This window comes from Stegodyphus dumicola, chromosome 9 (assembly GCF_044657685.1).
Source record: "Stegodyphus dumicola isolate Sdum_Otavi_A_Nest chromosome 9, ASM4465768v1".
NCBI lineage: Eukaryota > Metazoa > Arthropoda > Arachnida > Araneae > Eresidae > Stegodyphus > Stegodyphus dumicola.
In genome coordinates this window covers 159,694,300-159,721,636 of record NC_140776.1, presented here as the reverse complement: position 1 = coordinate 159,721,636, position 27,337 = coordinate 159,694,300, and the positions used below count along the sequence as shown (strand labels likewise).

The 27,337-nt window shown below is 32.6% G+C and overlaps 1 protein-coding gene across 1 annotated transcript; it reads left to right on the top strand.

Moving 5' to 3' along the window:
- Positions 1–1,708: 1,708 nt before the first annotated feature.
- LOC118188826 (uncharacterized) lies at positions 1,709–25,109 on the top strand. The gene is made up of 8 exons (XM_035359346.2): positions 1,709–1,798; positions 3,869–4,100; positions 5,298–5,389; positions 7,870–8,023; positions 11,954–12,067; positions 17,418–17,960; positions 22,111–22,617; positions 24,987–25,109. Exons 2-8 carry the CDS (start codon positions 3,887–3,889, stop codon positions 25,091–25,093), a joined length of 1,731 nt encoding a protein of 576 aa, XP_035215237.1. The 5' UTR covers positions 1,709–1,798; positions 3,869–3,886; the 3' UTR covers positions 25,094–25,109.
- The last annotated feature ends 2,228 nt before the right edge of the window (positions 25,110–27,337 follow it).

Sequence of the window (27,337 nt, the reverse complement as noted above, 5' to 3'; positions counted from 1 at the left end):
ATCTATAAATTTCTCTTAGCAAAACTACATTGCTTAACTTATGAATATAGGTAAATTGTTTGGGGGGAAATCAAAATCAAAAGGATTAAAAATATAACAAAACGCTACCTCACAAAAGTCTTAGTACACTTTAAAAGGAATCTGCACATAATAGTAAATATTATAGTACTTCTATCAGTCAGTATTTTGTGCGACATCCTTGCAGCATATATGATAGCTTTCAAACATCTGGGCATAGAGTTCACAATTTTTTTTATAATATCTGGCTCGATGTTCTTAGTTCTTCCATTATTTAGTTAGTTTTTTGTTTTAATGTTGTGTCTTCGTACTCTACCTCTAATTCTCTCAAAATGTGTTCTATCTAGTTTAAGTCTTGAGACTGAGGTGGTGTTTTCAGAACCTGTGGACAATTACAGACACACGGACAGACACCTTTGTTGTCCTGATAAAAAATAAGGTTGTTTCCAATAAACGAATTTTGGGCGGATAATTTAAATATATCTTTGAAAATATTTAAATAAAAAAGCATGGTTCTTGATGCCATCAGTAAATATGAAATTACCTAATCCTGACGCTAACTTGCACCTCGCACAAGGACACATCCATCACTATGCTTTGCTGTTCCAACCACGGTCTTGAGATTGAATTCCGCATTTTTATTCTCCGTATAATTATACGCCCATCGGAAAGACGAATGTTAAATTTACTTTCATATACAAATAAGACATGATTCCAATACTCTTCGGGCTTATTTACCACTGATTTTGCAAAAGAAAGCCTAAGCCTTCTACTTTTTTGCCACTTACAAAACACTTTTTTCGAGCTGAGCGCCGATATATATAGCGGTATCCTGAATCGATTTTTCATCCTTATGAAAAAATGATCAATTTTCAAATGCTATTTGTTGTTTTACTTACGACTACGAGCCATTTTAAAATATTAAATAAAATATAACGAATTAAGCAAGCAAAGAATAAATCCAAACGATTTTTTAAATGTTACCAAAGTGCAAAAGTAAAAAAAAATGGCGAATGATAATTTTATTAGGAAATTTTGCCAAAGTGTTTCGGTGTATGATCACTTTTGTGGCTTGTATAATGTCTGCCTTCTTACATTTTCAATTTCAGAAAATGAAGGTAAGTCAATATTATATAAAGAAAGTTTGGTTTATTCAAATTCACATGGAGATGCTATGAAAAACTATTCTGCTTTATATTTCTATATAGAATGCTATGTAAACATATTGGGCTTATGAATTAATTCCGGGCTACAACGCTTTTTCTACAAATATTTAAAGTGTGCCATCACTTTTGGGAGTCAATGTAAACTGTTCTTTTTCAGTTCTCTAGTGAGGCGTTAATGATATCGTTTGGTCTATAAGAAAATATAACTGGAAAATAACGCATTAAAAATAATATTTAAAACATCATTGACATTACATGCTAAGTGTCGTATTTGCTACATAATTTGTGATATCTTAAAGGTGTGTTCTAAAAATTAATGTAAAGGAAGTGATTAAATTAAAAATGTTTCATAATATATAATCTCAATATCATTGAGGAAACACATGTTATTATAATAAACAACAATAGCCAAAAGTATAATGTTCTCAACAACAATATTTCCTAAGAGCTTTCTTGAATAATTTCTTTCAATAATGGCTAAGAGCACATTGTCAAAAGATCTGATACGCAATAATGCTTGGCATTTTCTTTCCAGTTGCAAACGCAAATGAAAATTTTAAGGCATATTAAATATTTACCACAAAGAATTAGATGCAGGGAGCCATGCATAAAAGGTAATATAAAATTTTCGATGTTAATAATAATTAATGCTTTATTTTTTGTCTGAGCATTTTATTCTTTCTTAGTAAAATGGTTATTTAACATGCTATTGTGCATCGGAAGATAGGCAGTCAGATATGAAATCTTATGTTTAATTTCGGTTAAATGATTATTTAACATGCTATTGTGCATCGGAAGATAGGCAGTCAGATATGAAATCTTATGTTTAATTTCTGCTTCATGTTTCTCCTTCATACTTTTACCTATTACGTTAACTTATGACTAGAAAATACATAAAGGAGCTTATACGAAAGATGTACTGATAATGTATGCATGTAATTTGTAAATTTGCGCATCTTATGCTGCCATTGTCTTGTATACCCAAGAAAGATCTAGTATGAAATTTTTTAAGATCTGCTGTTGAAAATAATTTATATTAATCTATTTAAAAAATAGTTAATGATAATTTTAATTATTATTTGAGTAGAGTTCATTTTCAGTAAAAGAAGTTGGTTCTATGATTTAGGTGTTTTTATGGCACAGTATGTTTATAGTTAGAAACTGTGATTGTCTTCACTGAAGTATACAGGGGTTGGACAAAAATATGGAAACACCTTTAAAAAAACATGTTTCTTTGCTTAATATGGTGTAGGAAACCCGTTGGCATCCAAAACAGCTTGCAGTCTTCTCGGAATGGATAAATACAGTTCCTGTATGTTTGCCAAGGGAATATTATACCATTCTTCCTGCAAAACGGTGGCAAGTTCAGATAACGATGTTGGCGGTGGATAACGAGAACGCACTTTCCGTTCCAATGTAGACCACAAAGGTTCGATAATATTCAGGTCTGGTGACTGTGGTGGCCAGGGGAGATGGGACAACTCATCCTCGTGCTCAGAAAACCAGTCCTGGACAATGTGAGCTATGTGAACAGGGGATTTGTCGTCTTGGAAGACACCATCACCATCGGGGAACAAAGTTTGTACCATGGGATGAACTTGATCGGCCAAAATTTTCGCATAAGTCTTGGCAGTCATGTGCCCTGACACAGTTATCTTGGGGTTAGCAGAGAACCACGATATGGCTGCCCAAACCATAACAGAAACCCGCCATGTTTCACTCTTGGCAACAAGCAGTCTGTATTATAGGCTCGAGATGGCATTCTCCAGACGTAAACTCGGCCAGAAGTGGGAAACAATGTGAAAGAAGACTCGTCAGACCATATTACTCGCTTCCACTGCTCTATAGTCCAGGCTTTATGACTTAAACACCACCTTTTCTTGTTACGGGCATTACCATCACTGATGAGTGGCTTCTCAATTGCAGCACGGCCAGTTTATGTCAATTCCCTGTTTATGAAGCTCCCTTCTAATTGTTTTGGTACTCACAGGGTTCGGTAACACAACATTCATTTCAGCAGTAACTTTTGCAGCTGTGGTCTTATTTTTCGTCACAATTGCCCTTAATGATCGTCTGTCACGATCACTCAGGACACACTTTCGTCCGCGCTGTGATTTAGCAGATAATGTTTTTCCACTTTTCAAATATGCGGAATAAATCTTCGATACAGTACCTCTTGAAACACTAAGCACCTCGGCTACCCTGCTTACGGAAGCACCTACCTTACGTGCTCCAACAATTTGCCCACGTTCGAATTCTGTTAACTCTGACATAATGCAATGACAACCTCACATAACAGTACTCCGACAAACAACTGAACTGTTTAGCACATTTACGAAGTTGTATAGGTGGCATCAGTAGTCAAAAACGCCAGCGCCACCTACATATTTCATTAAAATCAATCTTTCTTTTCAAACATGCATTTCACAAGGTGTTTCCATATTTTTGTCCATCCACTGTAGTTCGATCGCCTTATCCGCGACCATGAGCGCAAACACGCATGCGCCATTCAGACCGAATTATTCTTAAAATAGGGTGGAAGTATGGCGACTTACTTTCCTCGTAGTTGCTGATGACAGATTCTGTAGTTGATGCGAATGCTTCATGTATAAATTAGAGATATATGTGTTACTTTTGCACTGAAGCAATTTTCGTTACTTTAAACAATTCAAACCTTTCTTCAGATCCGGCTGCTTCATGTCATGAAAATTGCTTTCCTTATGGTGCTGATAATACTTTCGCTCTCATTACCTACGTCTATGTCGTCATACCTGGAAAGAGTTATGCGTGGTACACTTAAGAAGATTATGGCATGCCCAGAAAAAGCAGATTCAGATGACAGCAACCAGTTTGTCGCCGCTTTCTCTCCAGCTAGGTATATGCAGTTGGTGGCAATAGTCCGCAAAGATTCACAAGGTAAGGTTTGTTGCAATTCTAATTATTTGTAAATATCATAATCAGTTAATATATATTTGTTTCTGGGTTAAAATTCCATAATCGGGGTGAGCGCTAAACTTGGCGAGAGTTTTTTGTTTGGCGCGATTTTAATTTGGTTGTGGTTTCCGGCTGTATGTTTTCTTGTGTCAAACCTAGAGCTTTATTTCGGTAACTGTAAGAGCGCGAATTTAGTGTAGCCAGATTTTTTTTTTTTAAATTTAATTTTGAAATACTGTGTTTGTTTTTAAAAGTTTTACTGTTTAATATTATTGTTATATATATGTTTAATATTATATTTATATAAATATTTGCAGAAGGTTAAGCTGTTGTTGGTGGGAGAATATTGGATTTCATATGACATGAAATTTATAATTTATGAATGTTTTTATTTAATTTTATTTATTTAATTTTTATTTTCAGTTATGTTTCTTGCATGTGGCAATCGAAAGATGTGGAGTATTTAAAGCTTTGAACGAAAGTTGTTTAGTGTGTTGAATTCCACGACGATAGTAACTTGAATATTTTAGTTAGTTTATGATGCTGAATACGCATTTGCTATTCTGCTTACGTTTAAAACTGACTTCGCAGTGCTCTGATCTGATAAGTGTATACATTTATTTACTCAATAATTATTTACAAGAATTGTTCATTCTACTATTTTATGATGAATTACATATATATAGGACTATGCTTTTACTTGCAAAGCTGTTGGACTTTGTTTTACTCATTACATTTTATCATCTCATTTTACTATTCTGTTTACACAAAATAACGGCGTTTCACTACTGCAAAACTTAGAAGTTACTATTCTGTTTACGTTTAAAAATCACATTTTAGTGCTTTCATTTAGTGCGCCTAAAAAATTCGCCAAATTTTGAAGGCCAAAATAGTTTGCCGCCAACTTACCCCGCTTATGGAATTTTAGCCGGTTTCTGTTATAAATATTTAGAAAATAAGAGTTTATAAAAATTAGTTATTACATTATTCTGCAAACTAATCATTATATATTGCAGCTGCTCTCAAATAAGTTAAACTGTTTATTAGAAATACAATTTTACTTTTAAGGAAACTACGAGTTTTATTGCTCTCAGTAGTAACCGGCAACACAAATTGAATCTTCTTGATTTGTTTTACTCTCTTTTTTTAGAAAAATAAATAAATAAATGTTTCTTTCAGAATTTGGATGTGGGTTCGATAGTGGAGCTCCGTTTCAGCTTAGTGATTCAAGAACGTGGAGCTTTTGCGACATGGGTGTTTGTGCATCAGAAGTAAGTGTCTCAATTCACATTTTGTACTTCAATTGCAATTTGAAAGTTTGCAATGGTGTTATGAAATTCTCCATTTATTCATATTGAGAATTTTGAAATAGGAAACATTTGTCTAAACTAATGCCGCACACGTAAGCCCGTAACAAATTTGAAATTTAAAAGAAAAAAATTGATTTTGGTCTGGTAGAGACGAAAAGTCTGATAATCGAAAGATTTTTCTATAAAATTAACTCGTCCAAAATTAATTTTTATTTAATTACTTCCTTGTACGAAGTAAAGGAAGTATTGTATTTGCGAAAAATTTCAATCTCATATTTTAACGAATCCGACCGCTCTCGAAAATATTCGAACGATGTTTTGCGTGACGCCTGCACGTACTGGCGGAATAAAGCACTGTTTTTGATAAAACGGATTGCAAAATGGATTTAAACTGGATTCAGAAGAGATTTTTTCTTTATGTCTACACATACATACGTACGCATGTATGTATTTCTCATAACTCAAGAACGAGTAGCTGTAGAAGGTTAAAATGTCGTATATGGGACTGCTATAATATGTAACTGTAAACCTCCCTCTTTCATTGCAATAGGCTGCACGAATAATCACATACAAATTTCTTTATATTTCCGCTCTGTTACTTGGCCCGGGTGGAATTAGTTTTTTTATTCTTATATGTTGATAAATTGGGCATTTTTACTTCCTTGTACGTAAGTAAAGGAAGTAATTCCGAAATATTTAGGATATCACATTCAATGAAAATACCACTTTGACCCCTCTAGATTCCATTTGAACTATGTTTTTCCCATACGTCTGTAAATAAGGACAGAATAGAGGACTCTTTTTCCCAAAACGATATTGTGAAATAGATCTAAAATGAATTCAGAATAGATTTTTTTTTTGTGACTTCTGCATGTACGTGCGTTTGTTTGTATGTAACGCGACATGACTATCCAAACCAAACTCCAATAATTTCGTACGTGTTGCTAAAGATCTGAGAGGACTCGCATTGTCGCAGTGGAACACGATTCGTTTACAATTTGCCAGTTATGACCTTTGATTTCTTCCTCCAGTTTCATAAGAGTTTGGCAGTAAACATCTGAATTGATCATTTGGTTGCTTAGAAGCAGCTCAAAATATACAACCCTTTTGTAAAACTTGACATCATGATCTTTTTTTTAATGCAATTTAGCTTTCGATATGAATTGTATTGATTCATCATCGTTGGACCATGATTGTTTTCCGATAAATGTTTTTGTTAATGATCCATTTCTCATCACCAGTGATAATTCGTTTCAATAAAGAGTCGAATTGCATTACGTTTGAAATGCGTATCGTAAAATGCGTATCGTAAATATTAAAATGCGTATTGTAAAATGCGTTTGAAATGCGTATCGTAAATATTAATTACACGGAATTTGTTGGTTAAGCGAATTTATTTTAATTCATGCGAAAACGAAACATCGAGACCAAGATATCTTACGTGATTTTCAATAGGTCTTCATCGAGACCAAGATATCTTACGTGATTTTCAATAGGTGTATATGATACGTTTAACCATTTTGGCAGTCTCTTGCACAGTTACATAGCGATCCGACTCAATTATGGCTTTAATTTTGTCATCATCATCTTCAGAAGATCGTCCAGAACGTTAGTCATCTTCAAATGAAGAAGCTCAAGAAAGAAATGTTTTAAAACAATTCTGACACGTGCGTTCTGTTAAATAATTAATGTCGTAAACTTCATATGTTTTTTGTGAGGTTTAGTCGCTTTCTTACCTTTATGAAATTAGAAAAGTTAAGTATTTCGAAAATGTTTATTTTTGCATCCCATGCTAAATTTGACCGTAAATTAACAATCATAAATAAATATACACGGAATTTGTTTCTATAGCAACCTAAAAGTGTCAACTACCAAATCTTTAAAAAAAAAGAAAAAAACATATAAACCTAATAAAAGAATAACAAAACGAACATAACGCCATCTATTTGTGTAAACCCAAATTACTTTCTTACCAGCTCAACAGAATAACACGAATATTGCTTTTTTAATGACTAAAGTTTTTGATACTTATTATTATTATATTGTAACCGATCCTTTGATGTAAAAACTCTGCTGTTAATTTAAACTACGGTAGCAACGAGGGTGTGCTCTGGTGAGTAGTCAGAGAAACACTTCAGTAAAGGTCAGGTGATGAATCTGTTAGGTTGTATTAGACTCCTTTGTATAATTCTTAAAATTATGTGTTATCTCCGTGTGTATCTTAACCGTTGTGATAAATCATTGTTACACTGTAACGAACTCTTTTATCACCTCATCCAATACGAGCCCCCATAATATTATTATTACTAATATTTATAATATTATCTATTAATTATCTTTACAGCTTCCTGTATTTGATTATTTATCAACATTCCTTCTGTAATATTATCACGAAATATTAATTAATTGGTTTAATTTCAAGTAAGCTGTCTCATTTTTAGGACTGCAAATGCTTCAAAGATTTTGCTGGGCCCAAATGTAATAAATTCGTTGGGCGCTGCTGGCTTTTCTACTGTAAACGAATTGGTTGTACGTTCTTGCTGCCAAGTTTGTTTTGCAGTTGCGATCCTTCGTTATATGGCACTCCAGTTACGAGTAAGTTATCTTGCTTATATATCAGCTGGGAAATATAATTGCTCTAACAATTATAAAAGTGTTCAGTAACACATTATGAAAAGCATCCATACAGCCATAGGGTCGATGTGAGGTAAAAAATTAAAAACAGTTAAGCGAACAATAGAAAAAGGCAGATAGTAAATGTCCTAATCAAAGTCGGAGCTGATAAGAGAAGGCTTATTATGCACAACTACAATATAATCAGCAAATTTCATATTTCAATCTGTAGGCTTAATGCATTCTTGCTATAAGTTCTGCAATCGTGTCATAGCTTGGTGATTATGAAGATTAAAGTAGCAATCATATATCACTAAAAGTAATACTCGAAATTTCCAGAGAAATTTCTAAAATTATTAGAAAGTACAAATGTTAACCATTAGCATTAGTACTTTCTAGTAAAAAATTTTACGAATGTTAACCATTTTTTAAGGATTTTAGTTTGAATTTAAAATTATTCTAAAAATGCACTAATCATAAGTGACATTATAGATATTAGAAGCAATCGTTGAACACCTTTACCACAATTGCTAACTGCATGCTACGTTTTTCTTTAGCATCGTAAACATTTCATTCATCCAGTTATAAGGTATCTTTCCCGCTTTCCTAACGTGCCTTCGTGGTGTAGTGGTTCTGCATGCTAGGCCGGTATTCCAGAGGTCCGTGGTTCTATTCCCGGCGAAAGCGTTGCTAATTTTTTATCTCTCCGGCCTCCAAAAAAATCGTAATGTCACTACAGTGGCGCCCGAACTAAAAGGGTTGTGGATGATGACTCTCCACAGCCAGGATTTGGCGATTGGGTCCCCTAAAAAGAACACAGCCGCCCTTTAAAAGGGGCAGTATATAAGGTATCTTTCCCGCTTTCCTAGCGTGCCTTCGTGGTGTAATGGTTCTATACGCTGGGCCGGTATTCCAGAGGTCCGTGGTTCGATTCCCGGCGAAGGCGTTGCTAATTGTTCACCTTGCCTGCTTTCCAAAAAATACTTAATGTCTCTACACAGTGACTAAATGAATAGTAAGTAAAGCGAAATGCATAAAAAGCTATTTCTTGTATTTATTGAGAATTATTTTCACTGCATTGTCAGACAGTTTATGTGCATCTTTAAGGCTTTTCTCAGGGCGGTAACTCAAGCATTTATTACGGAATGCTGTTTGAGTTTATTACAATCTGTTACACGTGCTTTCTTATATTATATTTATCTACTCTAGAAAAATAACATTGGTCTTAAATAGAAAGGAAACTATAGTGCGTATAAAAGGCATGCACCTGAAATAACCTGAAACCAGATTTTTAAGGATTTTAGTTTGAATTTAAAATTATTCTAAAAATGCACTAATTATAAGTGACATTATAGATATTACAAATAAATTGAATATTTCGAATAGGATGATGAATTTCTCAATACGTATTATATCAATTATCTTTATCAAACCAATTTAAAATTTAGCCAATTAGAATATCAGTTTTATTCCTCAATAAATTGACTGTAAAATAAAACTCAAGATTAGAAAATGGAAACCTTTACGACTGGATAATTTATAGCTTTCTCATCAGCTACAAATACTGGATAATTTATAGCTATTATACTGGATAATATTAATATTATAATAATAAACTGGGATAATTTATAGCTTTCTCATCAGCCAAACTCTGGAAAGAACTTTATTACAGAAATAAAGAAGAAATATTCCTCAGCGTGAGACAATCATTTCAAATTTTTGCAAACAGTTAAACTTATTAAAAACTATACTACCTTCGCCTATTATCACATATATTCGCTCAGACCAAATTATTATTCAAATTAAAATACTTGCAAGAATTATTAAGGGCTACTAAAAGATAAACTGCAATTTGGGCTTGTTGAGCAAAAAAACCGTCTAGTTGTATGTAAGCTCTAGAACTGATGTATTTGGAAAATATTTAGTGTTTGGTATAGGCTACGTCGAATCCCATTGTCACTCTAAACTGTTTAATACACCTTTATAGAATGACTAGCTTGAGATAGAAAAGGTGTCTTGTTTTAAAGGATTTGATTTCAGTATTTGTACATTCATTGCAGATCGCTTAATTATTACCAGCTATTGTTGATAAGTGATCGACCGTTTAGTTTTAAACTTGGAAAAGTCAAACAAAGTTAGGAATTTTAAATCTGTTCCATTGTAAATTCATTGTCATCGATTTTTAGAGAGGAATTCTTAAAAAAAAAAGAACTTTGTTTGAACATATCTTTTAAAAACAGTTTAAATATGTATAAAACCAACAATTCATTCAATTTTATCGATAATCCAACTTTCTTTTAAGCTCCGTTTTATAAGCCATTACTTTAGTTTTAAATCACTTGTAAAAGTCAAACAAGATTGTAAATTCTAAATCTGTACCGGTGTAAATTGATTCTAGTCAAGACGATTAATTCGCCGATTTTTTTAAAAGCAATTTTTAAGAACCCTTGGTTGGAACTTCGGAATGTTTAGTTATAGTTACAAACTGAGCAATTTGGTTCTCTTTTGTCGAAAGTTCTCCTTTCTTTAAGCTTAGTCAGACATCACTTTAATTTTAAAATCACTTGGAAAAGTAAAAAAATGTGAATTTTAAATTTGTTTCTGTGTAAATAGAATGTAGATAGAAACGGTAATTTGTCAGTTTTTACAGAGCCACTTTTAAGAACGTTTGGGTGAACATACCCTTTAAAAATATTTGAAATACAGTTACAAAGGGAACAAACCTGCTTCTCTTTCGTTCATAATCCATTTTTTTAGCTTAGTTTTATAAGCCATCACTTTACTTTTAAACCACTTTGAAAGAATTTTAAATCTTTTCCCTTGTAAACTATAGTTCACAAGTGAACAGTCTAGTTTTCTTTTGTCGGTAATCCTACTTTCTTTAAGCTGCTTTCTTCTCAGACATATGATGCTTTAAGCATAACAATTTAAAGACACCTATTCGAAAGCTCACAGCGTATATTAAGTTTTAAAAGTTCAGTTGTTCAAAGCGAATATTTTGATTCCCCACTTCTCTTTCATGTAATCTTGAAACATGTAAAAAACAAAGTTTAGCCATACAAAAATAAACATATGTCTTCCTGTGAGTTGCCTCTTTAAAGAGCTCATAAGTGAGGTGAACAACTGCTTCTAAACATTATCATCACAGCAGCATAAATTACGTTAAATAGAATTACTGATAAACTTCAGTAAATAATAAATTTACAGGTAAAAAATAATACGTTTTCAAATAGGGCTACAACTGAACAAAAAGCAATTACTTTTGTTATTAGCTTAATATCTTGACGTCTAAATAATATTAATATATATATATAAATAATATTGTTGCGTGCGTACGGGTTCGTTATGAAATGAATGCACAAGTCCGATGAAAAAAATGAACAAAAATTTATTATTATCACAACAAAAATGCTTAAATTTTCTCAAATTATCACGCAGTATTACAATATCTCACAGTAGTTTTCTTTTAACTACTCAAATGTCCAATAGAACGTAATTCAAAACAGCTAAAGAACGCTAATCCGCGAATTCGCTACAATCAACAACAGTAGTTTTCTAAACAACAACAAACTAAGCAACTACTACAAACTGAGATGTTTTCCTCCTTTTATAAGATTTTAAAATCACGCGCTAGAATTTTCCAGTACTTTTTCGAAATCAAAAAGAGATATTTATTTATTTAATGCACGCGCTCTTGTATTTTCAATTTTCCGGCTTAGCTTTCTTTTAATATTCGTCACGCGCTGCACTGCGCGAGAAATAAAACCATTTAATTTGTAATTGAACTAACATTACCTTTTTAAATACCAAATTCGTAACAATATTAATATATATACTAAATAGCTTAATATCTTGACGTGCTCGCTGTTTAAAAAATATTGTAATTATTCTCATAAATGCTTTCATCAACAGGTAAAATTTATTTCTATGATCATGGAATAGAACATAATTATAGGCCTCCGCCTTATGGTTTTATCACCACTTCTTACATACAGAGTCATATGATAAGAGAAACAGCAACTGGAAGTAAGTACATATATGTTTTTATGCACAAATAAGTAAAAGGGACATTATATTTCAGTTTGCTTTTATCCGTTAATCTAGTTTTTGTCTTGAAAATGAATGATGCTTTTAACTACATGAACATTAAAAAACATGCCGTTAAAGGATAATTTCAGTGCTTTGTGAGGAAACTTCTGTATTCTAAACTAATAAACTGTAAACTAAATTAGAGCTAAATAATTTGCGATTTTTATGACATACACGCACGGTTTATTCATATATACAGCTTCTTAATTTGATTCCCAATTATCTCAAGAAAAACAATTAGGTTATACTCACAGAAAAATAATACGACAGTTCTATACCTCTTGTTCTACTGGGCCGATTGACGAAGTTTACTTGCATTTTTCATATCTTGAAAACGAGATTTATATTAGATTATAAGGACGTATATTAGATTTATATATTACATTGTTCTAACATAGGAATTTTGACACAAAATGGGACTTTTTCTAAACTAACATGCCAAATGTTTTCCATGCTTCAATTGCACTACTCATTATGCTAAAAGTGTCAAGTTTTGTAAAAATCGTACATGTAGGTTTTAAAAAATTAGCTCTCAAAATGTTACTTCTTCAATGTTAATTGAATTTGGTATATATTTGTTAATATCTCTGTTTTATTAAACTTACTTGATTACGTTTTTCACAGTTCAAAATTTAGGTTCAATCTAAATATAATCTGCAGATATTTTCTGATTTATTTTTAAAATTTGTATTTTTAGTAATATATTTTTTTTCGAAAAATAATTTCGAGTTATAACCCATACAAATTTTGCCATGTTCTTAAAGTAGATGTATTTCTAGGCATACCTTCACAAATCTAGAGTTTTTTATTCGAAATGTCCCAAGTTATACGTTGATTTATATATTAAAGGGTTTTGAAATTTGACATGTTTGCTATAAGCGATAATAACGCCAAATGTAGCTAAATGCCACTTTATTAAATTCCAAAATGGAACTTTATTAAAATTAGTTGAAAAATTGAAAGATGCACCTTTTTTTTCACTCGTGCACAATGAAAGGGAAAGGAAAAAAGTTACCATAAATTGACAATTTCCGCCAAGCGATTTATTCTTGGTGCAAACTGAACAAAAATGAGGCAAGATAATTTTTTAATTTCTCGGTAAGTTTCTTGACAGATATTACAAAATTTAATATCTAGGCGCAATCTGAGTCCCAGAATCTAATTAGGAAAAAACTGGTGTTTCATTTCAGAAGAAATCCGATTTCTGTGTCAAATTACATATGCTGGAACAAAGCTGTATATAAATATAATGTGTATCCTACGCGGCGCTTTCTAGACATAAAAACACAAATTAAATTTCGTCAACCAGCTCGGTAAAACGGAAGTTATAGAATGGTCTAATTTTTTTAGTCCGAAGGGGCAGTTTGCCCAGAAGGGCAGTTCGCTTTGGTATTGTGCGTCGTCCACTATAAAACAGTGCTTCACTTTTCCAATTGTTGCCACCAAATATTAGAGCTATGCATTATATTTTAAAGAAATTAAATAATGGAAGAAACTGCAGGAATGTATGTATCTTTCTCGCATTCTGAAAAGACAACGGTACTTTCAGAAATCAAATTTTGAATAACGTAGTCCCCCAATCGAATATAGGCATCTAAAAGCCCGAATCTGGAATTAGTTTTCTTATCTATTTCAGCTGTTCTCAATCGGTGGTAAGCAAGAGATAAATAGATGGTACGCAAAGAAGGAAAGTATTTTTAACTATTATATTCAAAAATTACACCCCAACATCCCGATTAAGCGTTTTCTCTGACACTCGTAAATTTATGCAATCTGAGCTTTGTTCAAGAGTGGTGGTGGTACAAAAGGTTTTCAGTTTTTGTTTAGATGGCACGCGTTAGTCAAAAGGTTGAGAACCGATGATCTATTTCATATTTTGTAAAACTTTAACGAAACTTTAATTAACATATTCAACGATTTCAAAGCGAGCAATGGCAACACTGTACGGGAAAAAAAAAAAATATCACCAACGCGCTAGACTGTGTATTGAAAAGTCTAAAGATTTTCTCTTTTTAAATATTTGTATTATTGCTGTTGAATTGAATTTTATGGTTTAAGTTAAGGCGAAGAACAGGATATTTAATAAATAAAGGTAACACAGAAAACGTTAACAAAACCTCCCTTTTGGGCGTAATTTGAAAGCTTTCAGATTTTTTTTTTAAGTGCAGAATCCACATTAAATTCTATTACAATATTTCAGACCATAATAGCAGGTTTTTATATTCTCTAATAATAAAAATAATAAAAATATTTGGCAACTTTTTGATAACGGGAAAGGATGTGCATTTTTTAAATTTTAGTGCCACTTTAACCCTTTGCGGCACAGTGTGTCCGGTTTGGACACACCTAAAAATTTCCTTCTTGTACGCACAGGAAAAATTGAATGAAAAAGAATTTATAGGTTACTCTGAACATTCTTTATTTATAGTAGATGGCAGCTCAACACAAAACAGTCCATATATTTTAGCGATGTTTAGTTTTTTAAGACCCTCATTTTTCAAAGAAATCTTCCAGATTTTTTTAGGGTATAAAAGGAATTGTTTGAAAAGAAATTTTTTGTTATTTTTTTGGCTGTATGCTAATCTTCTTATTGTATATTAGTTTTAAATTTTTACCTTGAAATCTTGCCTAAAATCAAACGGCGAATCCTAGGTGTGCCCAGACCGGGCTCACCGATCATCTAGGACAACTGAGAGTCTGTATTCTTTGTTTCTTCGTATCTCATCGGTCAGTTCATTGACAACAATGGTCGTTTCAACACTCTTTTCGAAGCTCTATTCAATCAGTGTGCCACTTTGGACACACCCACAGAATTAAAACGATAAATGCTATCTTCACTAAATTTTACTTGTGTATTCCTCTAGGCCTAATTAGACAGCCTACCTTTTTTTTTTTTTTTTTTTTTTTTTTTTTTTTTTTTTTTTTTAAGTCAAAACTCCAACTTTAAAAGGTAGCGTACCGGAAAGGGTTAAATCGAAGAGTTATGAACTACAACGTTGAATACATTCCTCATACTCTTGAAAGTAACGTTTCCTGGTTCTTACATGTTCTTCATTAAGTATAGAAAAACTCGCATTTCGAAGTTTTGTTGAAATATCGTCTCAGAATTCATGAAATAAGACAAATATTTATTTAATAAAATTAGAAGTTTATATAATATATTTTGTGTCATTTTTACTTGTACGAAGTAAAAGAAGTACTGTAGAGTCCCGCAAACTCGATCCCCGATATCTCGAAATTCCGTACAACTCGACAACCTTTTTATGAACTTTTTTAAGGTATCTCTAGGCCAAACAGAGAAAATATTACGGACAGTACATATAATTATTATTTATGCGTATGTCTTGCCTGTTCTGTTGAAAGATTTGAGTGTTCCTTTTCTGAAATTTTTGCCGTTTTCACATTTGTCATTAATTCTAACAAACTTCAAGATATGTTGTAACACTTGGCGAGGCTGTTTGCTTCTTTCGAGGATACGAAGAAACTCAGGTAACAGCTGGTCGCTAACTCGCATTTCTTTTTATATTGTTGCGAAACGCTAGAAGACTTGTCTGAAGTTTTGTGACTGCATCCTATTGCAAAATAAACTCACACCAGTTAAATGAGGATATCGTTACTCAGTTTTCATTTAAGCGTATAAGTGTTACCATATTTTTGAGAACTTTTGATATTCTGGGAAGTGAAAATGTCGTTCGAAAACAAACTAATGTGACAATGGAAATGAAACTAGATGCCTTCAAGAGACTAGACAAAGGGGAAAGTGTAAGCAAAATTACCACGGATTTACCATGGTGTTGGACGGACTACTTTGATAGGGTGAAAAAAGAAAAGATCCGTGCTCGAGTCTTGGTGTGTGAAAAGAGCATATGTGAAAGAGCATTTAAAGGAAAGAAAAAGTATGAAAGGTGGTGAATACGATAAAGTGAGCAAGACGCTTTATTTGTGGTTCAGGCAGCAAAGTGAATAGGAAAAACCCATTTCAGGACTATTTTTACAAGAGAAAACCCTAAACTTTTACGATGAATTTCAAGAAGGAGAGCCTGGATTTGCTGCAAGTGCTTGCTGGCTCGACACCCAGATGGACAAAGTATCAGGCTGTTAAACTTTGTGTGATAACGCTTTATTCGTTCATTTGAAGATGCGAAAAACTTTTCCTTTTTCTTCTTACTTAGCAAACATACTTATAGTGATTATTTGATTAAAGTTCTACAAACGCAAAAATAAAATTATTTGCCTTCTTTGAAAACTAACTGGAAATAAAAGGAATATACTTATATAAATTATAACGTTTAACCAACACATAATGATATTTAATAAATTGCACACCTTTGAGCACGTTTCTAATAGATTCTTATAAAATTCGATTGTCGGAAAATGTGAAAAGGCATATGTCCTTGGTTGGATTTGAACTAGAGGTTTTCCAATTTCCGACTAAGTTTTTCAACCACTTATACCACAAGAGCCCACACGGTGGTCTGCTACAATTTGACACATTCTCCTCTCTTTAAAATATCATTGGGGATGAGACACTGAACCTAAGCAACCAGATCCAGGTGGTGATAGGTTATTGCACGTTCATGATCTTTTAGCTCAGTAAACATGGTAAAACCATTGTCTTTCAAGATGGGAAATTTGAAAAATTCAATTAAAAAAATCCAAGATTCAAACCATGGATCCCCTAATTCCAGCAGAATATGATAACTACTTAAGCAACAACAACACGCATGAGAAAATGCGATAATAGTCTTTCTGTTGTTGTGACTTATTTCACTTGTCTGACAGTAACATGGAGGTACTTCCTACCTCCATGGACAGTAACATCAGAACAATCATACGAAGTTCATCGTGGCAAGAGAGGGCAAGATAGCGCTTGTCGTTGGCAAGAGCATTGAGCACCATGTTCAGATGAGAGTACGACTTTGCTCACTTCCGCCCCTTCCCATTTTGGTGGAGAGCGCCCTGGGACACGGGTCCAAAGTTCTCCCACTCCTCTTTCCCTACCACCAATCTCTCGAGAGAATGTTTGGCTAATTATTGGAGAATTTCGGTATATTTAGAGTGCCCCCATGCCGCCCAGACACTGTACATTTACAAACATACATGCCTTCAAACCCGGATCTTTCGGTAAGGCAGTCAGCGTCAGAGTCTTTCTTTTCTTCTTTTTGTAAAATGATGATTATTGTTGTTAAGTCCACTTTCTTAAATTTGTTTAAAATGATTTAAAATTTGAAGCAATGTAAATTCAAATCAGTTGAATATTTCTTGCATTATTCTTTTATTTTTATAGCATACGAAATCATTAGTGGGAATTATATGAAGAAACCGATCCTGAGTTATGAAAGAATACCAATGGTTAATGACGATTATGACATCCTAAAAGATGCAAGTGATTTCAGTCTGAACAGGAAAAGCCAACAAGACATTTATAAGTATCGTCAAATGGATTACGATGACAAGAAAGGGATAGAAAATAACAACAGACCTCAACTCCTAAACGAAGCAATAGAGAGTAGAATGTGGAGTCAAAATGAAGATTTTGCTAATGAATTTGATGATGACAGTCCTGTCGTTAAAAACATTGAAAATATTCCTTCCAGACGTAGAGGTTCGGATAATAATTTTGACGATGAAAGTTCAGATATTGAAAACAATCTTTATAAAAGTAGAACATTGGATGATAATTATGCCGATGAAAATATTGGTATCGAAAATGGCCCTTATAATGTAAAACAATTACACGCAGAAACTGGCCAAGACGATCAAGACGAAATTAGAAGTTTATACCACAGAAATGATCGTGCTGCACTTCCTGATACTCTTCCAAACAACGGTAATGTAATTTTTTTTCCATTCTGAGGTTAATTTAAATGTTTAATAAGCTTTGAAATTTTTTTGTAGTTGAAATTTCAGATTTTTTTCCTTCTCTGAGTAATTGTGCTGTAACAGCCTCTAGAAATAAATAAATGAATAATTCATTTTTATTTACAAACCTATTAGAATTCTATGTAGCTCACACATATATTTCCCTATCATATTACTGATGAAAGTTGAGTTTCTCGCTGAGAGAATGTTTCAAAAATCCTAAATTCAGACTCCCTCTAACTAGCGACTTTCTAACATAATTTTCTAACATAAATTTCACGCATATTAATTGTATTTAAACTGTAACATTTTACTTAAATCAATCGAGCTTAAAACGCCAAGTTAAACAATAAAACAAAAGGTTTTTGAAATGTAAATGCGCCAAAAATGAACTTGAAATAATCAAATGTCTGGTATAATAATGGGGAAGGGGGAAAGCTAGGAAGTTTGATTTTGCGGAAACTGAAAACGAGGATTTAAGGAGGTATTTTGCTGCTATCAGGAACTTTACCTTTTTTTTTAAATAAATATTAAATCATTACAAAATGAGGCTATTCTTTGGAATATGGTAACAAGTAGTTTGGCGACATTTTGGTAAGGCGATAAAGGTTACTAGCTAGGACTTTAGCAGTGTACATGGATAAAGTCAAGAATGTGCGCAATGCCATTTTTGTGCAATTCTGGGATGTTTTTTTAAGTGAAAATAGGTCGACGTGTACATGGATACCGTGTATGCGCAATTCTTAAAGACGCGGCAAGCATCTTGCGATTCTGCACTTTCCAATTTCGCACCTAATCTTCGTCATAATTAAGCATTTTGTTCCATAAAAGTTCTAGCATAAGCGTAATTCGGCTAGCAGATTGTTGAAAAAAAAAAAAAAAAAAAAAAAAAAGGCCTTTACTTCGTGAAAACAAAATGGCGTCCAATCAAAAACTAGCAGGTTGCTGTAGCAGGGTTGGTCGCCAAATTTTCTCCAAAAAATGCCAAGTTACCATAATCCAAAGATCAACCCAAAATGATTTCTGAGATGATTTTCAAATTTCTTACGTATTCTGGCGACATTGTAAATTTTGAAACTAATTTGTCTTGAGTTCTAAGGGTTTGCCTTAACAATCACAACTTGAATTAAATGTTTTAAATCAGAGTTATTTAAACGCGAAAATATATTACACTAAAATCTCTGCAACTGAGAAATTAGCATAATAGTATCTCAAAATTCGGTTCGCTTTTTTTCAGTGTGATATAAAGCAGGCAATGTGACTAAAGGTGAAATGTGTTTTTGGAGAATTTTATAAAGAAAATTGGCTTGTATTCACGTTATACATAGGAAAAACCATGAAAATCAACCATGCAATCAGCTCTATGGTCTGGTTTCAAACCCAGTTCTTACTACTAATATTCAGAGGTTTTAATTACTCATCCGTTATTTGAAACATTTCGACGAAGGCTATTCCTCTTTAAAAAAGTTTTTAGCCGGAATGATAGGTCATGTTTAAAAGAACTTAACATATGTAAATAGACATTCCATATGTAATTTTTAATTAAAACTAAATTCCTAGTGAAATTGACGGATGAAGAGAACATCTTAGAGCTTTAAATTAGATGCTTAATGTGAAAGTTATGACATTTTCAAAGTATGTAAGCGTTCTCATCAGTTTTGAAATTGATATTAAGTTCATTTCAGTTTGAAACTTTTTATTTTATGGTCTATGTGTTTGAAAAATACATAATACCCAAATAAAATCCAAAATAAGTATCCAAAAGTAAAAAATTCCTTTTCATTATATTATGATACGTAAGGATCCTAATTTTTAAATATTTTTGTATTGTACGCTTAAAATTTGGAGCTGAGATAATTAATTCACTTTTGTTTCCTTTTTTCGCATTTTTCCTAATTTTTTTTAAAGGAACAAAACCTTTGCACTCATTTTTTGTCAGTGCAGATTTGCTGATTTCTGCTCCAAATTTGGCGACAAAAGGCGAATTTGCTTCAGTTTTAGAGATTAATAATATTGAGTGTTATGAAAGTCAGCAAAGAATAAACTATCAAGAGCAGATATTTGTGCAATTTGAGACTCGGAGTAAACATCCTATTTTTAAAAAACCTTCATAAATCTATGAGAGCCTTGAGAAGGGGCCAATACACTTTTATTCACTCAAAGAAATAATAACAGATGGCCCCTTCTGGGGATTACAGGAAAGCCTCCACCTGGGTTTTTAAATCAGGATAAGAAAATAAGAAACTAATGTAATACTAAAATAAATAGACTTTATTCGAAACTAATACCTAACGACACAAATACCTAACACAGTTGGCCCTGAAATTAACCTAGCCGGCGGTTATCAACAGACGCGCCCAATACAGTCGATCGTAGTAGATTTAAGAACGAAGTAGTCAGAAGGCAAATACAGAGGCTGTTTGCACATTTTTTAAGACGATTTTGGTAAGCGGTAATGAAACATCGTTTTCTGCAAAAGACGTAATTGCGATTGTACTATGTTTTTAAAAGTCAAAATTATCGTCTGTGGCTTGAAAGTTTTGTTTTTATTCAAAATGGCGAATTTAACAAAGCAGTGGTTCGAAGGCTACATTTTCGCTCTTTCCGAAGAGAAATATGCATACTCCGTTATCCACAAACGACGTGAGAGTCATGGTTTTGTGATATCTAAAGCGTCGATAGGTAATATCATCAGCAAGAAAGGAAGCAAACGTCAAATCGGAGCCTCAAGTGGGACAAAAATTCCAAAAATATATCCAAGGAAAAACGGACATCTTCGACTATTGCAAAGGTACGTTGTCTAATGTTGAAAGAAAATCCCCTTAGTCAAAGAACAGTTGCAAAATCATTAAAATGATCAGTGCCCACTGTAAACAAAATCGTAAACGATTTAAATCTTAAGAAAGCGAAAAAACGCAATGTGCATCGTCTTCTTCCGAAGCATATTACTCAACGCAGGACACGCTGCAGAATTCTATATGAGAAACACTTATCCAAAGAAAAATGGAAAACAATTGTCACAATAGATGAAGCATGGGCGTATTTAAATGATTGTAACAAAAATGAGCCATTTATTATCATAAAAGGGGAGGAAAAAATTTAAGTACATGGGTCAAAGAATCGAAAGAAAGTTTTTCTACGGGATTCATGATTGTTGCTGGTTTTTCTTATAATGGCAAGTTAAAAATAAAGAGAGTGCAAAAAAATGTCAAAATCAACTCCAAATACTATCAGGAACACACTTTATCGCCAATTTGTCTGAATGAAATACCATCGCTTTACCCACAGTTCCATCGATCTGTGAGACTCCATCAGGACAAAGCTAGCAGTCACACATCAAAATCCACTGTAAATTTCATAAAAAAAGTGGAACAAAAAGCTGGTATTAAGTACATACCCTTCACTGATACCGCTACTAAATCTCCCGATGTGTCATCTATTGTTTTTTGTGCTTTCGGACTTTTAAAAACTGCATTATCCAAGCGTTGTCCTAAAACAGGACTCTGGAAAGCTGTTCGGGAGGAATGGGATAGAATACCTCTTCTGCCACTTCAAAAGGCATTATTACCCTGGAAATTGCGGTGTCGAAAGATAGTTCAGAATAAGGGATGTCAAATAGAACATTTAAAACAAGAATTTTATGTAATTTAGTTTTGTGAATACAATATGCATCCTCTAAAAAATGTGTGAACAGCCTCTGTATGAGCCACTAAGTACTCCTAAGCACTTCCTTAAATACTCCTTCTAACGCGTTTGCATAAAACGTAATATTAAAACCCCATTCGGGTGCGGAATAGCAGATGGGAAACGAGAATAGACAGTAAAGCATGTTTAAACTTAAAATAACTGTTAGAAAGTTAAATTAACCTCTACAAGACAGTAACTGACATTTTGCGGAATTGTGACAAATTAGACAGTAAATTCATACTGTCTTTGATACTGAAAAATACTGTTTTGAGTTACTTCTACAGCCTAAAAGTTACTGAACAGTAGCCTTTCTTTGTCTTACAAAATGAGTTAAGTATTCTCAGCTGAAATCTGCATTAAAAACTGAATTGCTTACATTCACGCTATCACGAAACAGCTGTAAATTTACTTTCTAAACATTTGTTTTGCAGCTTTCCTAAAACCTAGGGCTAAATATTGGAATGATGAAGACGAGACTGGTGACATGCATCCCGAAATCTTTGTTCCAGAATTCCCTATATCAAATAGAGAACCTTTTGCTCTAGACAGAGAACCTGCTGATACAAACAGCAAAATTAACAATCCGAGATTACAAAATGAATACACCAAGTACTGGGATAAAAAAATAGTAAATAACGAAGAGTACTACAGTCTTGGAGATGAGATGTACCCAAAAGAAATAAAAGAATCATTTAGGGATAGAGTAAGAGTACAGAGACCTTTTAGGAACATGCTTGAAGAACGAGACCTGTCTGATCAGAACTATGATCCATCTCGTATGTTACAATACAGAAAACGAAAACAGCCATTCACGAAGTTTAATCAAAACCCTCGCAGTATTAATACTTTAAAAATGTATGATGATTTAGACAACGTTCAGTTCGATCCACAGATGAAAGCGGACGGAAGTATTTTGTCAGACTCTAAGCAAGAAACCGGTAAATTACCTCTTTATCCGAATAAATTATTTTATAAAGAATTATTTTATAAAGAACGAACATTTATGATAAATAAGTGTTTTAAAATTTAAAACCTATTTCCATTGTAACAGCAAACTGTGTTTCTGTGTTATTTAAAAATTTATTTAGTTTAGGAAAGTAGAAGAGAGTTGGAACCTAAAGCTTTTTCAGCTTGAATTAAAATTATTTATTTTTTTGAAACCAAATATACTTCCATATTATTTTTATTAATAATCCAACACCGTCTGATTTTAACAGATTTTGATGCCAATAAATTGGAAATTCAGATTAGTGGTTAATTTGAATACAGGGTGTCCGCCGAAAACATCGCGGAGAAAACAACGCAAGGCGAAAACGTCGTGGTACAAAACATCGTGGCAGAAAATAAAGCAAAGAGAAAACATCCCAGTTCTAAACCATCGTGGTACAAAATATCGTCGTCGAAAATAAAACGGTTCAAAAACTTCGCAGTTTAACAACATCGTCGTCGACAATATCGTGGTAAAAAACAAAGTACTTACAAATCATCGCATGACGATAACATCGCAGAAATGCGTTTTTCAGGCTTTAATAATTGTAAATGGATATTCGCATAATGATTTGTGAGCACAAGATGGAAAGAAGGATAATTTTACTTTCATATTTTTTATTAACTAATAAACATTTGCTGAAAACGTAAAATGGTAACTTGAGTCCCATTAACTAACTCAATGGGATTTTAAACTGACATAGTTAACTAACAAAAGTCATTAATAAATCATTTTTTAATAAAGTTTTACTGGTAATTTTTCAAGAAAAGTATAATCTAAAAAAGAATAGAAAAAGAAACATAAGTAACTGCATGACCTTATTTATAAAAAAAATGCTAATTATAAGATTATTTTATTCTCTTTTGTTAATCTGATACTCTTATAATGAAAACTATTTCTCGCTTTGTTTAAATTTCTTGTTCTGTATTTTTTTTTAATTTATTAGTTAATAAAAAATATGAAAGTGAAAATTATTCTCCTTTCTATTTTCGCTCACAAATCATTATGCGAATATCCATTTACAATTATTAGAGCCTGAAAAAGCATGTCTGCGATGTTATCGTCATGCGATGATTTGTAAGTACTTTATTTTTTACCGCGATATTTTCGACGACGATGTTTTTAAACTGCGCAGTTTTTGAACCGCTTCATTTTAAACTACGATATTTTGTACCGTGATGTTTTAGAACTGCGATGTTATCTCTCTGCTTTATTTTCTCCCATGATGTTTTGTACCGCGACGTTTTCGCCTTGCGTTGTTTTCTCCGCGACGCTTTCTTCCGCGATGTTTTTGTCGCGATGTTTTCGGCTGTAAACGAATACAAGGTACATACTTTGTAGAGTAATTAGATTTTTTGAAGCTGAAAAAGTGCAAAATGAACATTGCCATCACCTGAACTTGAGCCCTGGACCTCTCGAATACGTGTCGCGTATGCTTGCAGTTATCCTGCGAAGTCATGCGGAAAAGAGCGAGAACCTTATAACTTTGTAAATTAATTATGTCATCTATAAAAGGACAGTTAAATTTTATCATAAATAATTTGAAAATATTCCTGAGTTGATATTAATGAAATTTGATAGTCGCAACAATAATATTATCAATTAAGCTATAAATAAATTATTTGATTTTTCAAAGCTGCAAACATAAAAATCAGCTGCTCCTTCATTGGGATACAAATTACGGGTCTTCTAATTGCTCATTGGGTGTACTAACCACTTACACCACTATAGTACGCAAGAACCTATGTGATAATTCCGTGTAACTACATTAAAAATTCACCTAGTTTGCCTGTAAATGTATGTTAATTTTTAATAGAAATGAGATTATTTCTACGTATTTTAGGAATAGGAACCGACTGAATGGCAATTCCAAAAGTTCAATTTAAATGAATACCTTATTAACACGACGTATAAATATATGATTCCAGAACTATAAGTACGAAGTAAAAGTTACATAAAACCAATACAGTTACTCAGAGCCTTTGTAGGATTTTTATTATTTTAATTAACCAGACCTTTTACTGTTACTGGTTCCACTCCAGAATGCCAATTATCTCGTGTGATTTGGCATCAATGAAAATTAATTAACCTTTATGAAAATTACATTTCCTAACTTTTTTTGTTTCTCAGAATTTATCATAACTATCCGTTTATTTACATAGTACTTTTTACGGCAAAGAATCATCTATATTTTAAAGTGGACTTGATTTAACTCAAGTTTGGATTTAGTGATTTGATTAACAATATATATTTTGAAAATATTTTTCTGTATAAGAAAATATTATTCTGTTCTCAATAATCTCTATCGTTTTATTTTAGGTTACGGAATCGTATTTGATTCTGGAGTTCAGCTGAAAAATCTTTCAAAGTATCATTCATTTGTAATCTATGTTATAATATTTTTAATCTTTCATTTTTTAGAATAAAGTTTCTTAGACAAAATGTGCTGTTTCGTTTTTAACATCTTCCTATTTTCTTAAAATCGAAACGTATGTAGTTATCTGGAGTGACACACTTGCGAACACACAGGGGCTGAATTTTACAAGTTCATATATTTAAAACAAAATTAGATAGTACAAAGAAATGAAATACAGGCAGTTAAGAGAAAAATATGAATCACCAAGTGAGTTTTTCTTATTTTTAAGAAAACTTTTTATTATATATTAAACAGCCATATTAAACCCAAAAAATTATTTTGCGTGGAACGGCGAGTTGCGATTTCCCAAAGTACGCATTCACAATTTGGGATGTAGAGGGAATGAATTAGAAATTCACCCTCTGACCGCCCCGGGTATCGCTAAGAAAGCACAAATTTCCAAAGACTACCACGAGAAAAACTTATTTTCTTGATTTTAATGTCAAAATGTCCCTGGTACTTTATACCTGGATTTAATGTACGTTTGAGATATTGCCTTAATTTCTTGAACATATTTGAAGATGCACGTATATATACGTTATTGCAGGTATCACAAAAAATATTCTAGGCCGTATATATACGGACTTGCTAGTCAGAGGGCATTAAGGCTCAGTACCACAGATAGCAAAAAACATCCGCTTAGAAGCTCTGCCTGCAATGCAGTCTAGTTATAATTTTCTCCAAATCGAATTCAAAGTCTTGTAAGTCATCCACTTTCTGAAAAGCTTTGTTAATGGGACTTAAACAATAGGAAATATCAAAATGATGATTCTAGAAGTCTTTGAGTGTTAATTATGTCCATATATTAAATCAAAAATCCTTAAAATCATAGATTGCCAATTTGAGTGTTCATAACTCGAGCCACCATTTGTCATCCGAGGATTGTTTTATTCACAGAGTTTATTTGTGAATGGAAATATTCATGAGTTCATGTGTTCATGATCTATAGTTCCATGGCAATTTAAATTGATTTTTTGAGCTTGTAACTGAAGTTGTTAATTTTAGACGTAATTTAAAAAAATGTAACATAACCTTAAAACATATACTAGAAAATTCAAGTGATAGTGATGCTTAATACCAACCCAATCCAGAAATAAAAAAACTACTACAATAAAAAAATATAAACACACAGGCTTTGGGAACTAAACATTTTATTCTTCATAAAAAGCGTAAGAAAATAACAAGTTTTTGATAAAAAAGGTAGAATTATGGGCTTCATTTGCTATATTTTTGAATATGGGTCCCATATTAATAAAAAAAATAATGCGTATATATTTAAAATCCTTTAACAATTCAATCGAGACTTTAATGAGAAACACTTTCCCAAGAAAAAAGAGGATGACAATGTGCTCTTTCAAAACTGCAAAGTAAGAAGGACTTTGTTTATTAATAGCATCACTTAAAATCAGGCTAAAATTCTTTTGCGATGAATTTATTCATGTAAGCTCTGATAAAGAAACATTACGAAAACAGAAATAAGGCACATGGTCCATGTTTTATTAAAAGAAGTGGCAGTGGAACTTGCCTCTTCAACTTCTTCTTCTAATGCTTCCTTGATGTCTTCTGTTTCCTCATCAGGCTCTGGCTCTTTATTAGGTTTAGGCGCTTGTTTAGCAGGTAAACTAGCAACAGAATCTTGTTTCACAGCTTCTGGTTTGCGATAAGTTTCAATATTAACTTTCTGTTTTGGTTTGTGGTTAGTTTCGATATTAACATTCTCCTCTGGTTTGGGATTAGTTTCAATTTGAAATTTCCCTTCTGCTTGATGATTAGTTTCAATTTTAAGTTTCCTTTCTGGTTTGTGATAAGTTTCAATTTTTGAAGGACGATAATTTATATTTTCTCCTTCGGATTTTTGGTTATCAAAATCCATTTTGTTGTTCCTGAAATTGTCATACTCTGATTTTAATTCGCCTGCTTTATCATTCATTGAATGATCTTCTGGGGGAGGAATGAGCCTACTTTTACCTACAAAAAAGGAAAGGAAAATAGATTATATATAATGAAAATGATTTTAAAAGTGCTATTAGAAAATATGAAAGAAATTATAATATACTTGTATATTATTTTAATTAACCAGTTATTATAATTTTTATTTTTACTATAATTTCTACTTTCCGTATTATTAGAATGCAAATTATCTTTGAATATACTTAAGCGGAGATTTTTGAATCTTTAGTTGATAAAGCTTTGGACAGTCGCATTTGCTGTTAATATATTTCCGTCTACACCGCGTAAAACTGATATGCCAGCT

Excerpts from the sequence above, each read along its gene's own strand:
- LOC118188826 (XM_035359346.2), top strand. The coding sequence starts at position 3,887 with ATGAAAATTGCTTTCCTTATGGTGCTGATAATACTTTCGCTCTCATTA. Across the intron at positions 8,024-11,953 it reads ATATGGCACTCCAGTTACGA|GTAAAATTTATTTCTATGAT; the intron begins GTAAGTTATCTT and ends TTTCATCAACAG. Across the intron at positions 12,068-17,417 it reads AAGAGAAACAGCAACTGGAA|CATACGAAATCATTAGTGGG; the intron begins GTAAGTACATAT and ends TTATTTTTATAG.